General features: G+C 40.8%; 1 protein-coding gene and 1 pseudogene across 1 annotated transcript; both read left to right on the top strand.

The window, feature by feature from the left end:
* The first annotated feature begins 265 nt into the window (after positions 1-265).
* HSPB3 (heat shock protein family B (small) member 3) lies at positions 266-793 on the top strand. Its single transcript, XM_037530422.2, has one exon. It carries the CDS (start codon positions 294-296, stop codon positions 744-746), a length of 453 nt encoding a protein of 150 aa, XP_037386319.1. The 5' UTR covers positions 266-293; the 3' UTR covers positions 747-793.
* Positions 794-5,535: 4,742 nt separating this feature from the next.
* On the top strand, positions 5,536-6,177 carry LOC119260443 (rRNA-processing protein FCF1 homolog; annotated as a pseudogene).
* The last annotated feature ends 10,290 nt before the right edge of the window (positions 6,178-16,467 follow it).

Raw genomic sequence — 16,467 nt, 5'->3', positions numbered from 1 at the left:
ATTTTCTCTTGAAGCAAGCAAGGCACACACATTTGCCAAAGATAACTGAGAATACAAGGGTAATCCTTGACTAGACAGCTTGTGCAGGCTGTGGCTAAATGCACTCCGAAATATGTGCTATAAATAGCTGTTCATTGTCAGCGAGTGTGAAAAGACAAGGCCTAGTTGAGTGGTTGCGTCTGCGCAGGGTTATAAGCAAATAGCCACTCCAACTGATAGTCTACTACGTGGGCAACTGCTGAGGCTGGCCGCTGACTGAAAGAAAGCTGTTTGATGCTGTTTCTGCCTCCACGATGGCAAAAATCATTTTGAGGCACCACATCGAGACTCCAGTGCGTTACCAGGAGCAATTTGAAGCTCGAGGTTTGGAAGCCTGCAGGCTGGATCATGCTTTATATGCGCTGCCGGGGCCAGCCACCGTGGACCTGGGGAAAGCCAGGGGGGCCCAGGTTTCTCCAGTGGACTCAGCCTCAGAGTTGCCTCCCCCAGAAGGCAGATCCCGCTTCCAGATTCTTCTGGACGTGGTTCAGTTCCTCCCTGAAGATATCATCATTCAGACCTTTGAGGGCTGGCTGCTGATTAAGGCTCAACACGGAACCAGAATGGACGAACATGGTTTTATCTCAAGAAGTTTTACCCGACAGTATAAACTGCCAGATGGCATTGAAACCAAAGATCTGTCTGCCATCTTCTGCCATGATGGAATTCTGGTAGTGGAAGTAAAGGATCCAGTTGGGACCAAATAAAAAAACCTTATTGGTTCCTGTTCATATGACAGGAGAAGATTATAGTTCAGCCAGTGGTACCAGCAGAATGTTGGAATTACCCACCTTTGAAATTATTTGTATGAAGATTAAAACTATAGTCACAGTTTCTGGTATGTTGAGGTTGTCTTTGTTATTCATATTAAGAAAGGAACATTGTTCAATGTGTTGAAAAGGGATGCTGTTCTTACAACTGAAACACTGTCAGCTTAGGAGTCTGCCCTTTGATTCTAGAAACAGAATTCTTTCTTCATTACTCCAACAATGCCAGGAAAGCTGCATTTGCAGTAATTGATGGCTTAAGAGTCATGCTAATTTAAGGAATTTGTATCATTTTTTGAAAACTTTCTAAGCTAAAGAAGAGTTGTGATTCCTTTCAATTGATAAGCTTTTCCTTAGGGTATTTTCATGAAGTTGGAGCTTTGTAAATAATAGACTCTGCAGATTAAAATAGTGTTTGGAAATTGGGTCTGAAATATATGATTCACTGAAGTTGTTGCTGTCTTAAACTTACATTGGAATTTTCAGATATAAATCTATTTAAAACGTTTCAAATGTGTACTGCATTCTTTCTTTTTTAAGATAAACCAAATCTTATCTGCAGTGCTTTTTTAAACTGTCTTTGTTCTTGGATAGTTATGAAATATTAATAAGCTATGTACTAATTCATGCTCATAAATTAATATTAAGTTTAGGAAACCATTTAAAAAGTATAATTACTGATTTTATAGTTGTAATCTATGCTTTTCAGATGCCACAGAAACGTTTAGATTTCAGAAGATGGCAAGAGGTAATGCTCTCTTGGCATAATCTGTAGATTTAAATAGCCTGGCAGGCAGTGAAGTTCAGAGGCCTGAGTTTACACAGACGTCTGAGTTTGTACAGCATGTGGGCTGTGGGCTGCTTCTCTTCTCCCTCTGCTGCTTCCATCCAAGGGAATGGGTAAGACCTTGGTAGAGGTTAACAATTTGCTTCAGGAATATTGACTTCAACAGCTGGTCTATGACATTCCAAAGATTTGCTATCTCATTCTGTACATACTAAATATTGCTTAGGAGGAAGTAGCTGGTCTCTCCCCATTCCCCATGTGACTGATGGTGAGTGAGGACAGTGCTATGAATAGGAGAGGTTGTGGGGTGGAAAACCCCTGGGTAGATACTGGCTGCGTAACACCACCCTGCTTCTCGAGAGTGTTTTAGTTCTAATGAAAACATGAGAAATGAAACAATAGAACAAGAAATCAAAGGGATCTGAAAGTAGTTTTGAAAACAAGTGTTTTCTGAGAGACATGTTTGTTGATAGTTGAAATAAATTGAAAGGATTTGGGAGCTGTGTTTATCTGAGGTTACGCCTCTGCACTGAGGTTTGTACATCTAACACTAGGACAAGAAATTTTGCTTGACAGGGTATATTAGACCATCTTTGCTACAAAACAGAGTAATTAATGAGATTACATCTACTAATATGGTGACAAATGGGATAACATTTGTCCCACATTAGATTATTCTTCCCACTGATTGGCAAAAGAGTGTTAAAACACACTAGTGCTTTGAGATGCTACTTCTGGGAAAGTTCAGAAAGTAAAATTCTTAACACTAGGAAAAGGAAACATTTCCTTTAAAAATTAAAATTAAAATAAGCATTTCATCCAATTTACATTTTTTTCAAGATAAATTTTAAAGTAATATATAGCCACTTTGTGATTTAGAAAATATACCTAACAAGATAAAAAAAATTATTCTACTACCATCAAGTAGCTACTTTAAATTTCTATTTCAACCTTCTCTTACACTTAAATACATAAATGCCTTTTCATAAAACTAATTGCCAGTTTCCCTCCCACCTTCCAAAACCAAAAACCCTTCCCAACCCAGGCATACTGACACCTATGGTTCACCTCATTCTAGTTTCTGGTTGGGTTCAGCCAATAGAAGGCACTAGCTGAGACTGGAGAGGGAAGATTGGTGGGTAGGAGGGGAGAATGGTCAGGGCATATATTTCCCCAGTGCCAACCTGCTGTCCACAAGGCTGGGGTGGAGAGAAGGGGAAGGAGGAGAGTTGGGACTCTGTGTCCCTCCATGACAGGAATCTGGAAAGATGGTTGCACCTCTGAACTTCCTGTCTCCTCGTCATCCTTTGGTCCCACCAGTAAAAGATGTGGTGTGTCTTTCACCCCCTCTTGTCCCTGGTGCTTTGCCATCCTTATTGATTCCCTTTATTTCACCTGCTTTCCCAAATTCCCTGCTTTTCCTTTGTTAAAGTCCCTCTTGGGTGATGCCCTGCCAGTGCCCTGATTACTGCCAGTGCCCGATTACCTGACATTTTAAGTGATAAGGAAAAAGTACATGACTTTTGCTATCTAACATTAACTGCTTTGTATTGGCTACACACTGGTCCAACACAGATAAACCGTATTACAATTTAATCTTTTTCTTTTTTCATTATTGATCCCAACAGGCTCAAGCACTCTGTGCCCCACAGTCACTCTCAAACTGGACTAATTCAAATTGGAATAGTCTTATAAGGAGATTAATAACAAAGATGTGGGTAGGGTGCAAATGAACCACAGGGACAGTATGTAACCTAAGAGTAGTTGTGTGAAGCTGTTATGTCCCCTAGATCCAAAAGATGAGATGAGAAAGCGGATTTCAGAAATCAAAAACAATGTGAGTCAGAGAGACCACCAGTGTGCTTCATCTGAGAGACACAACCAGCCCAGGGTGACCTCTCACTGGGCAGGAGCCAGGAGAATAAATATGTTCTCCCTCCAATCTCCTACCAGGGCACATCACTGGCTGGGCCTGATAGTCAGAGGGCGCAGGAGCCCTGCTGACAGAGTTTGATAGCCTCCAAGGGCAGATGACAAGTGGATTGGGGCTCCTGGGGAGGGCAGGGGAGAGGAAAATAACTCCCAAAATGAACTCTGCTGTTATAACTCTCTTAGAAAACTGTTTCTCCAAAATGCAACAACAGGACTTGAAATGCTGACACTTTGGGAAGTGCAAGTGCAAGATGGTAAAGGTGAGGAAACTGGGAAAATGAAACAAGAAAAAGTGGAATGAAAGTGCCGTAAAGTGTTACCGTGCTGGGCACCACCTCACAAAGAGCTAGGAGGCGACTCAGCAGCTGTTTGCAGGGAGGTGGGCTCAGCACTCAGTACTTCAAGAAGAAATCAAATCTTAATGCAGAGCACATGCACAGAGGAAAGGGAATTTAGCTTGCTCTATTCCCTCCTAAGTTCCATGTCCCATGAGTCAAGGCTCAGTTCGTCAGGCATAGAGTCACCTGCACTTCGGGGTTGTATCTTCCAATCCCTTAGTGGCTGCACAGAAAACCAGGCCCCATGGCCCACAGTGTGACATTTCATTCATGCTGGGAATAGAGGGTGAGTCAGTATGGTTAGGGTTCACGGGGAAGAATAGGGGTTCAGGGCTTCAGGTAGGATTCTAGCCTCCTTAGAAAAGTGGCAAGGTCTCTGGTCCAGGAGGTAGCAGCATGGTCTGGGAGGGAGGCAATACCTCCAGAAAGAAGGCAGGGGACAAGGTACACAAGGGTTGTGTCTAACACAACTTCAAATCAGAACTGCAGGAAGTGGGTGCCAGGCAAATCACACAGTTAAGGCATCTATTGCCTATGTGCCCTACATAGCCTTCAAGTTAGGGACTCTAATATCACCTTATATTTTGTTCTAATTTTTAATATACTTAGGTGCTAAGTCAGCCCTTTTAAATTTCTCTAGAGTTTTTCCTTTTCCTGTAGATGGTGGGCCACAATTCTTGTTTCTTTGTTGGAAGTGGCTACCTTGTATCTTGGCAGTTTGGAAGTTATTGGTGATTTTGGTTCGCGCTGACCTCTAAACATGCTTTTGTCTTACACAAGTCCCATCTGTGATTATCTGACAATTGCCGTTAATAGTCCTTAGCACATCCAAAAAGTGATTTTAAAAAACACAAATGACATACACCCTTATGTGAAAAAAGAAATCAAAATACCTGATAATAATTTCCTTAAACTTTACATGAATGTTTTTCACTAGTGACCATTGTTCTCTTTGGAGATACAAATAATTAACTAGAAAAAAGAATCAAAATATTGGCTCAGCATGCTAATTTACAGTTTGTATTTTATATTTTGAAAGGAAGTCTCTTTTTGCAATTGAATTGACCAGATGTTCTCTTCCAATAACAGAGATAGTGTTTTATATTTGAAAAATAAATGATTCTAAGTAAATGTTTTCTGCTGTTTCCTCAACATAAGCTCTATGTATATATTTATAAAATCCTGTGTACTAATGATTTTTTAACCTCAAGTCCAGATACAGAGAAAATATATTGCAGTAATATTAAATGGTCCATATGATATCAGTTTGTAATTTGTTGATTTTTTCTTCATAACCTTGTATGTAGTCATTTTTTTAAACAACTACCATGTATACTTGAAAATAACTTATAGAATAATATAATGTATCAATACTTTCTCTTGGGGTGTATACACATTTGATTACTGTTTTGTTTTTCAAATACTATTTTCTTCTTTGTGTTTATGGTTATCAGAATTATTTAAAAAAATTTAAACTGTTCATTTATATTGTAAGAATGGACAGTATAGATTTTTTAAAAATAATTCTGGTCCATATCTTCTTTTATATATTTTCAGGTTATGTTGTTATGTGATTATAGCTACCAGTCCTATGAATTACTTGGATGAAAATTGAGGGAATTATGCTAAGTGAAATAAGTCAGAAGATTCTGGAAGAATCTGCAGCATGAACATGAGGAAGCAAAAGGAAACAAGGAAGCAAGTGACCATGAAGTGAAAGCTTAGTCTCAGGGGGCTAGAAGAGGTTAAAACCAAAAAGGAAAGATCCTAGTGCACTGAAGGAAAGAAAAGTCACTCAACCAACTTCATGCTTAACCTTTCAATATAACATACACCTGGGCCCACCTTACCACATTCTGGTTGATAACAACTTTATCGACTTTTCCATTAAAGCCAAATTGGACTTAGGGCGGTCAATGATGGACTGTTTGTATGCCAAGCATATCCCTTGTACAAGGGACTGTGTAATGGCCGCAACTGATGCATTGGAACAAAAGTATCAAGGGCTCCAAGGATTGCCAAGGGTCTAAGATTTGACTGATCACCAGACAGACACTGCTTAGTACAGAGTAGCTCAGCACAAGTGCTACTTTGTGGCCATAGTTGACCAGCCCCTAAGCAAAGAAGAATATAGAGCATCCAGGAAATTCCCATCATGTACATTTCTATTCACAGATACGACATGTCAGATGATTATGGAAACCTTAGTTCTAATTTTTACACAACCAAGTTCCTCTGTCTTCCTTCAACTCACTTTCTCTTTAAATATACTATAGCATTATTCCACTCCTTCATTTACTCTGTTATGAGCTGAGTATGGTTAAATATATTCACTTCTTAAATGTTGTTTTGAAAATAATATTTTGTGTCTTTTAAAATATTTTATGTATCTTTTAATAAATTAGGTAATAGCACACAAAAAAAGAGATGTCAGGAAGAGAAAAAGATATAGTGGATAACTTTACTCATGTGGAACATACAGAAACAAAACAAAGGGAGAGACGAAAAACTGAACCAAAGCAGACTTCAGAAATCTGACTAGATTTCAAGCCAACACAACCTCAATAAAAAAGCAAAAGTTACTAAGAAAGTAAATCTTAAAAGTTTTTGTCACAAGAAAAAAAATTTATAACAATGTATGGTAACAGATGTTAACTAGATATCATGGTGATCATTTCAGTATATATGAATACTGAATCATTATACCTGAAACTAATATAAAAATATGTTAATTATACCTCAATTAATTTTTTTAAAGCAAACGTGAAAGCCAAAAAAAAAAGTCACAAATAACTGTTGGGCTGGTTATTTTCTGCCCCCACCCTCTGCTCTTTGCCTTACTCTCTTACTAGCTGAGTATGGTTTGCCATGTTCTGTGCTTCAGGATCTACTCTTTGGTTTCAAGATACACTTGCCCAATAGAATCACCAATAAGAGAGTGGTGGGTGGGGGACTGTGAAGTTGAGGCTTTTTTTTCTCTGATTTTTACTGCAGTTCTAGCTTCTGGCAGGGGCTGCCTCCTTCTACAACTCTGATGAGCCTGCTATGCCCTGGCTCCAGGCCACCCTGGGCCAGGAGTTCCATTGCCTTTCTGGTACTCCTTCAGGCTCAGGCAGGGAATTGCTTCTCACTCTTACTGGTCTTTGGGTCCCTTAGCCCTGCCCTCATCTGTGTAAATAATCTTTTTATTATTAATTTTTTTAAATCCGAACTAATTATGCTTTTTGTTTTTTTTTAATCTGTACATCTGCATGATACATCCCTATGTATTAATCCATTAGCATGGGACAGGCCTCCTTTAAAAAAAAGAGAGGATGAAAAAATAGGATAATGTAAAAGAAAACATATGAATTAAGAAGTATTTGCAACTTCTAAAAATTTTGTCTGGTCTGTGTTTGAGACTGAAAAAGATGATAATCTTTGTTGCTGAGTATGGTGAAATAATACCTATTTTCTGCTGGTTTGTGCCATAAAAATTAGCACAATCTCTCTGCTGGTTAATATGTTAGGTTTTTAATATAAATTTATAAGTGGAAGAGTAAAGAACTAAAGAATTTAATGATAGATAAAAACCTTGCACAAAAATTTGTGAAGCATTTTTTAACTTGAGGTATTGAAAATATAATAAATTTGTTAAGCTATAGTCTATCTGTACTATAAAATCCTATATTGCCAATAAAAACCATATCCTGGAAGAACATTAAATGGAGTAGGAAAATTTTCAGTAAGATTCATTAATACAAAGGTTTACAACATTCCCATGTTTAACCAATGGACATATTTCCATTTCTTATTCTAAATGGAGAAGAAAGAATCAAAGGATAATATAAAAAATATCAAAAGTGATTATATGAATGGGAGTTGTGGATCTTCACTTTATAGTTCATTAACTATTTTAAAATCAAAAGAGAAACAGTAAACATAAGTTTAAAATATTCCATAAATGTAACACCTAATAAATGATCATCATAAATCATAAAGTCCAATATCTATATAGAGGAAATATCTGTGTCTATATAGGGGCTAACAATTTTAATAGAAAGCAGATATTTTATTCATTTGATGAACTTGTCTCATTGCCACGATACTGGGTTATCCCAAAGAAATCAAACCTTTTCAGGATCAGCAATTCCAGGAGATGGTGATTCTATAAAATGCAATAAGCACAAATGACTTTTTCTTCTAAAATGCTAGCTAGCTTTCAGTGAACTGTTTATTTTCCAATATGCACTATGCCACCTACTAAGCTCAGACTTCATTGGCGAGGAAAATCAAGTGAGTGGTTTAACAAAATGAATCACCTTTCCTCTCCCACCCTGTGGATCTGAATGGCCAGTGGCTTCCCTCTGTGACAGACAGCCCTGTGGTGCTGTGCTTCTCAGCACAGCAGCTGCCAGGCACATGCCATTCTCCTGAAACCCTGCACTTGGAGAGGGTAGAATTTCCCTGTGCTCTTGTTTCATCTCCCTAAGCCTAGTGTCTTTAAATTATCCAAGCACCAAAGCCTTGGAGAACTAATTCAATATGGTTTTAATTTTTCTGTTGCTATTGAATGGGATATAATTAATTCCTTGTGAAATGGAATGTTTAATTTGCCAGGAAATTCTAAATAGTCTGTTTTGGTACTAAGTCTATGAATCAACTTTATTCCCGTGACATGGATGAAATAATGGAACATCCTAGGACTGTAACTTCCTGGTGAAAAACAAAGTCATAAGGAAAGTAGACTTTGATAGTAAGCAAATGTAGATGGACAGGGGGTTCAAAGCCAACATTGCCATACTCCAACCTGGAATTTTAGTTAGCTTACTTCATTCCTCTATGTCTTAGTTTCTTCGTCTGTAAAATGGGAATAATTATAGTACCTATCATATAAGGTTTTTATAAGATAAAATTAAGGTATTAGATATCAACAGACCTGGATTACTCAGAATTACCTGGTTATTGTCCAGCACTCACCCCAGACCATTTAAATCAAAATCTCTGGAGACAGGATCCAGACATCAGCAGTTTCTAACTCTTGCTAGGTGATTCAGTGAGAAACCAAAGCTGAGAATTACTAGTGTACGTGAAGATAGCTGAGAGTAGGAAAGGGGACTTACAGATACATGAACTATTGGAGGCAGAGGAACATCGTAATTGGTTGACAGAGCCAAGGCAACAAAGATGAGGGAGGAACTGAATTACCCACTGGTTCTGTTATAGGGCAGCCCCGATACTGAATGGGTTGCCTGGCTGTGGGTCCTCACCTACGCGCTTAAAAGGGACTTATTAATACTCCACTACAGACACACACTAAAGGTTAATAAAAGGTTTATTTACAAGGGAGAAGGAAATAAGGAAAATGTACAACTCAGGGAGAAAATAGGGAAATAAAGTCTTTAATGCGTCCTACCTGATCCGCCGACCTGGAAACCCAAGGCACTCTCAGAGCTGGCTGGACGCTGCGAGCTGGCAGAGAGCCAAAATGGGGAAACCCCTCCAGAGCCCACGTGTCTGGCTTTATACCAACCTGGCTGCTTAACCCCACCCCCAGGTCCCAGCCACCTTCCCTTTGGTGGTAATGGAATTTGGAGTTCCCAGTGTCTTTGGCTTTGGCCTGGAGTGGGGGTGGAGTCCACAAAGCCTGTATGGAATTAACTTTAGGACATCCTTTTCCCCCTTAACAGTTCTAGTGGGATTTAACTGGGAAGATGGCCAAACAATCTTTCCTGCTTTCCAGGGAGTATTGTGGTTTCGGTACTGAAGTCCCATCTCAGGGCAGTTGACCACCTACCTTCAGGAGGATGGTAGTATCGTTCACCAAGACAGGCAAATGAGATTAGAGTGTGGTTGGGAGAAAGATGATTAATTTTAAACACGCGTAACAATTGCTAAGAACTGGTAACTTACACATCCTAAAGCTCACAGCTGAGGAACAAGTGAGCTAAATACCCCACATTCTAAATTCCTAGGATCACATCTTTTGCATCCCTCCCACCTCTAAAACACACATACACAAGACTCGCTAAGAGAAACCAGAGTCAGCATGACCACCTCATACCCTAATATAAGATGAGGTGGATGGGGAGAAGGCTGTTACCTTTTGTAGGAAGTACATAATTGTGTGTAACTCTTTGTTTTCCCAGAGCAAGGGCACAGATGGGTCTGGGTTGCCATGGAGGGGGCTGTCAAGAGAACAGGCTGTGGGTTTGTAGGATAAGGTAAAAGCATCAGGCTTTTCTGCCCTCCCGCCATTAGGATAGATGAGGGAACCCTGCGGTCCTGAATGCATGCCTGATGGCGGGCACCTGAAGTGGGTATGCCTGGGCTGAGAGACTGAGTTTATAAGGGCAGCGTCATGGGGACACCAGCAGAAGCCAAGAACAAATGGAAACAGGAGAGCAGAGAAGCAGAGAGAACACGAGAAAAGGCCAGAGAGCCTGGACAGAGTGAAGACTTGCTGGGGGCTGGGAGGACTGCCAGCCTCCTGGCCCCCCAGCACCCCTGCCTGCCATATGCCTGGTAAATCTAAATAAAAGACCTGCAAAACCCACAGAGGACTCTGACTCCTCCTTGACCCGGTCTGCTGGATCAGGAAACCTGCTCCGTGTCGTTCCTGCCCATACAGGGTTCCTGATGTAGCATTCCCTCTCTGGACAGTCACCAGGTGCTAGACTCACTGTCCAGTACCCCTGCTACCATCACAGAGGAAAAGCACATTGGGAAGAGATGGCAAGGTGGGGGAGTGCCAGGAGGAGCAGTCAAGACTCCCTACAAAAGGCTAAAAGGCTAGGAAGATGACTGCCACATAAGCCTGATGGCCTAGGAATAAGTTTGGTAAACAGAACATGTGTTCAGTTCTAGTCTTATCTAGAAAAGTCACAGAATTGGCAAAGAAAGGTACATCTCCGCCAGCTCAGGAGCTGGATCTGATGTTGAGAAGGAAGTTCTCTCATGAGGAGCCCTGGCATCCAGAGCTGCTGCTTGGGATCAAATCCCTTGTCAGCCTTCTGCTGTCCACACAGAGACAAGGACAATAAGGGGGTCTCAAGGTACTTCTTCCTTCCTAATCTCTCTTCCCTGGCTATTACCAGTAGGGTAAGTTATGGAAAGAAGCCAGCAGGTGTGTGTGAACCAGAAAACAGCCCATATCCCTATTCTGTTTGTAGGGTAAGGTAAAAGCATCAAGCTTTTCTGCCCTCCCGCCATTAGGATAGATGAGGGAACCCTGTGGTCCCGAATGCATGCCTGATGGCGGGTACCTGGAATGGGGTGTGGGCCTATGTAGATGGGATTCACCTGGGCTAAGACTGGTCTTTTAGGGGCAGTGTCACGGGGACGCCAGCCGAAGCAGAGAAGAAGCAGAACAAACGGAAGAGCCGAGACCACCAGAGAATGCCGGAGAGCCCAGATAGAGTGAATACTTGCTGGGGGCTGGGAGGACTGCCAGCCTCCCGGCCCCCCAACACCCCTGCCTGCCATGTACCTGGTAAATCTAAATAAAAGACCTGCAACAGCCACCGAGGGCTCCAGGACTCCTCATTTACCTGGTCTGCTGGATTAGAAAACCTGCACTGTGCCCCTTCCTGTCACTACACTGTTGTAGGGGTGAAGGGTAGATGGAAGTGATCAGGTTTTTGGCCCCTTTGATCAGGGCTAATGGCCCTCCTGCCATTAGCATCAATGATCGACACCTGCGGTCTTACGTGCATGCCTGACGGCGGCACCTGGAGTAGGGTGTGGGTGTGTGTGAGTGGGTGCATCTGAGTGGATGCTTCCAGAGGAGCATCTAAGGGTGGCAGAAGAGAGCAGAGCAGAGAACAGAATGTGGTGGCAGAGGACATGCAGCGGAGAGCAGTAGAGACCAGGAGAGAAGGCCAATGCCAGAGAGTCCAGAAAGAGTAGAGATTCACAGGGGGCTGGGAGGCCTGCCAGCTTCCCAGCCCCAAGGCCTCCCTGCCTGACCTGTATCTAGTTGCCTCACTATAAATGGTGTAGAAAAATCATTAAAAGCCTAAAAAACCCACTGAGGGCTTCAGGACTCCTCCTTTTCCAGTTTGCCCGGATCATAGAAAACCTGCTCTGTGTCTTGCTGGCACTACAAGGGGTCGGGAGAGGAGGGGGGTGAGAAGAGAGTCATTAATTGAATATGAAATGAGAGCTTTGAAACAAAATCATGGAATCTTGAAGACTGGCTATTATTGTTTTAATAGCTGGTGGTAACTATTCTAATAAACTGACTGAAAATTGCAGAACTGGACTGAAATCATGAGTCTACTACTTTCCATGAAAGCTGGGATTTGATATAGTGTTTATTGTCATGTTGTAAACAATGCTATGGAGAGGCACAAATGAGAAACTGCCTTCTGCCCATGTTGAAGAGCACCCTCCAGGCCCTTCAGCTGACTTTGGCCCTGGTGGACAGCTGGACAGCAACCGCATGAGAAATCCTGAAAGTAAAACCTGAAGCGGAGGCTCTCCTGCATTCCATTCCTGACTTCCAGAAATTGTGAGATTGTTGTTTTAAGATGCTAGTATTGGGGTTCTTATGCCTCAATAGGTAAGGTACAAGAGTTGTCCTGAGTTGGACCAAAGGAGCCACACCTTTGTATCTGAGTCATTGATTGGTCATTGGGTACAGACTCTTCCTCAAAAGAGGGATGGCTTTGGGTGAGGCAAGCTCTTAGCCAAGGTAACCCCCAAAGAGAGCAGTCAATTGAAGACTGTTCTTCAGCAACATTCTCACAGCTGGGAGACTAAGTCCTTTGTTCCTAAAGGGGATCTGGGTAGCTTATCCCAGAACTCAAAGTGTCTAATTTGAAGCTCTTGAGGGTCCCCAGAAAGAAGTTTCTGGGTACTACAGCTACGAATCAGAGTCTGAAAGCCTGGGAGCCTCTACCCAGGTAGTCCATTCTTTTTTTTTTTTTTTTTTTTTATAGAGGCATGCTTTATTTATTTGTTTGCTGGTTTTGTTTGTTTGTTTTGTTTATACATGCACTGGGTACAGTCAGAAGCGCGGGAGGGCGAGAGAATTCACCAGAGCCAGAGTGGGGAGCAGAGCAGGCAGAAGGACCGAAGTACACTGCTGAGGGGAGCAGCGGGCGGCAGGAGAGGTCCGCGCGCCATGTGGGACCCTCCTCTGGTGGCCGGGGAGCAGCCGGGGATCGAACCGGCGCCGCAGAGGCCGCGCGCAGCTTCGCAACCCAGCGCTCAACCGCTGCGCCACCGGGGAGGCCCACCATTCTTTTTTTTTTTAAATTACCATTGTTCTCCTTTTAAATGTTGGGGGTTTCCTGGGGTTTCATTCTTGACTTCCTCTTCTATCAAGAAATATCATAAGAGCAGTATTCATAAAGCAAGGGAAAAGAAGGAATTAGGAAGAAGGTGACAGTCACGGAATAGGTGGAATCTCGGAAGAAAACAGAAGGCACACTCAAGGGAAATGACAGAAATGACAGTTTTATGAAAGGGTCCTTGACAGAACTGTTGTCAGGGAGAAGGTCACCGGCAGGGACTATGAGGTACCTTTCATCCTTTGGCCTACAGGAGTGGGTGCCAGTGCTTGGAGGAGATATCCATGGAGAAAACTGTCTTTCTGGAGTCACATGACTCAGTCAACCTATGGTAGTTCAGCTTGGTGAAGGGGATAAATAGTGATTTGAGTCTCTTTCTGGTTTTGGGCAAACCTACCTGGAGCCAGATGGTGCAGGAGTTCATTGGGAGTTCAGCCCAACCATAGGGCAAAGGCAGGACAGGAAACAACATAGAGAGTATCTGTAAGAGCAATAATGGAAGCTGTTCAGCAGTCAAGAATTAGATATGTTCATGATGGATCTCCCTGTTAGAAGTGATTTAAAATCACAAATCTTTGATTCTCTATTAAGTTTTAAGGATGATATCAGAGAGAAATTTCTAGTCCCTTTTCCCATAAAGTATCCCTGGTGGTTCTGATAGATCTTAGATAAAAAGACCACTGGTCTGATTCACTGGAATGTTACTTTCCTAGGAAATTATATTCAGTTCTGTATCTATAGGCTTAATGTCAGTGTTGTGATGTTGTAGAACTATATGCATTACACACTCCGCACAGGTTTACAAGACGTTACCACTGGAAGTAACCGGAAAAAAGGTATAGTGGATTTTGCTATTGCATGTGAATCTTCAATCATCTCAATAAAAAATGCAATTAAAATTACATTCACTTATTCATATTTTACTTTTTCCAATTATAATAATTGAACTTAAGGCTTTAAAAATCTATGTAGAGTTCCCCAGGAATCACAACTTGTTTGTATTCTCATCAGAAGGAAAATCTTGGGTCACTTGATCTGCTATGACTTGGGTCTTTTGTCAAATGCAGCTGTTGTTGCCTTGATTAAGAAGAATAAATCTCAGGCCTGGCCTGAGGCCTTGTAAAACCAGTAAACAAAATAGACTGTAATGGGGTCTCATGTGCACACAGGGCCTACTTCTTGCACTGATGTTGTCATAGAACTGCTCTGAATGATGGGTTATTCTCCTACAAACAGATTTAAAAATCCTTAGGTGCTGTTGCCTTTTTTAAGATGCTTTTTAGTTAGGGAAGTAACTAGCTTCTTTATTATATTATTAGAATAAGGTAGGAATTTTAAATAATTACATTAATAGTTTCATTTGGCGATCAACAGCTATTCTAAAATACCACAGGAGAAAGACCTGAAGCTAGTCAAAGACATTTAAAGATTGCAAGTGCCTGATGCCCAATTCAGTTGAAATGAGTTTTTGGAATGTGTACGGGATGTTTAAAGTTTCCCATCACCCCCACTCCACCCTCGATTTTTTAGCTTTATAACTTTACATCTCACAGACTTTAAGAATCAGTGTGGTAGAACAAAAATGATAATTCTTGGTCCGATATTCAAAACCACATTCACTGATAATTTGTGTTTTTTATTCATATATTTTGGTTTGTTTTGCTTTTTAAGTATTTTTGAGGTATAATTGACAGATTATTAGTTTCAGTATTAGTTTCAGGTGTACAACACAATAATTCAGTATTTGTATATATTGCAAAATGATCACAATAAATCTAGTAAACATCTGTCACCATGCGGTTAATAGTTTTTACATAATTCTTTTATTGAAGTAAGATTGGTTTGTAATACTGTATGTGATTCAGAGATATCAGTTTATATCCTTCAGTTACATGTTACCACACCACACCCACCACCAAGGCAGCCATATTCCTCCACCAGAGTCCATTGGGCCCCCTCCAGCCCTGGCTCTCGACAGTGTTAAATTTTTTTCTTCTGACCAGAACTTTTTGGATCTACTCTCTTAGCAACTTTCAAATACAATAAAATGTTATTAATTATAGTCACCATGCTGCACATTACATCCCCATGACTTACTTATTTTATAACTGGAAGTTTGCCCACCTTAACCAATTTTGCCCATCCTTCACCATCCCTACTACCCTACCCCCTTGCCTCTGGCAAGCACCAATCTGTCTCTGTATCTAGGAGTTCAATTGTTTTTAGATTTTAACTATAAGACAGATCATAGGATATTCATCTTTTTCTGACTTATTTTATTGCTCACTCGTGAAAATCAATACATAAATGTATATGCCTAGGAAAGGGGCCATTTTTACAGCCAATAGCTACAGGTCTTGATGGTATGATTTCTGGTATGGAGTTGTGTTATTATGTCTCCCCTCTTTCCACAAACATTGCATCTGGCAACGATACACATTAAATTTCTGTATGTTTGTGAATAATGCCCTCAAAGTTTATCCATCTTATTGCATATAGCAGGGTTTTCTTCATTTTTATGGCTGAGTAATATTTTATTGCATGTATATATCACCTTTTCTTTATCCATTCATCTACCAATGGACATTTGGTTGTTTCCATATCTTGGCTATTGCAGATAATGCTACAATGAACACAGGGTGCAGATATCCTTTTGAGTTAATGTTTCCATTTCCTTTGTATAAAAACCAGAAGTGGAATTGCTGGATCATCTGGCATTTCTATTTTTCCTGTTTTGAGGAATCTCTTATTTATATCCTTGAAGATTAAGGTTTAAGTACTCTTTTTCAGTGACAGGTTGTGCTTCCTACAGGATGTGTTCAAATGCCTTTTCCTACATATAATTGGTATAGCCAGTAATGAAATTTTATTTTCCATTTCCTCATGTGAGAATAATAAAAACAGTTTATTAAACAGCACCAAGAACAGAATATACAAGGGCATTATAATGAATAATTCTAAACTCATTATGATCTTAGTGAACAGATGCAGGTTCAAGGCAATACTGGAATTGATACTTATTAATACTGATGGCAGAAAATGCAGGCCCGAACAATTTCAACGGAGTCATTGTTTGGTACGTAGAATAAATTATGTATATCACTGCCAGATGCGGTGCTTGTGGAAAGATAGAGGTTCATTATAACACAACCTCATACCAGAAATCACACTATCAAGACCTGTAGTTATTACATGTAAAAGTGTCCCCTTTCCTAGGCATATATATTATGTCTTGATAACCCCACAAAAGATAGTTGATGGAGGTCACTCATGGGTATCAGGGAGAAATACAATTTCTTTATGAAACTGTCTTATTATATCTGAATCCT

This window comes from Talpa occidentalis, unplaced genomic scaffold, assembly GCF_014898055.3.
Source record: "Talpa occidentalis isolate TD23 unplaced genomic scaffold, MPIMG_talOcc4v2.1 talOcc4.6, whole genome shotgun sequence".
NCBI lineage: Eukaryota > Metazoa > Chordata > Mammalia > Eulipotyphla > Talpidae > Talpa > Talpa occidentalis.
Note: the sequence above shows the minus strand (reverse complement) of the source record. Positions and strands in the feature narration are given on the sequence as shown.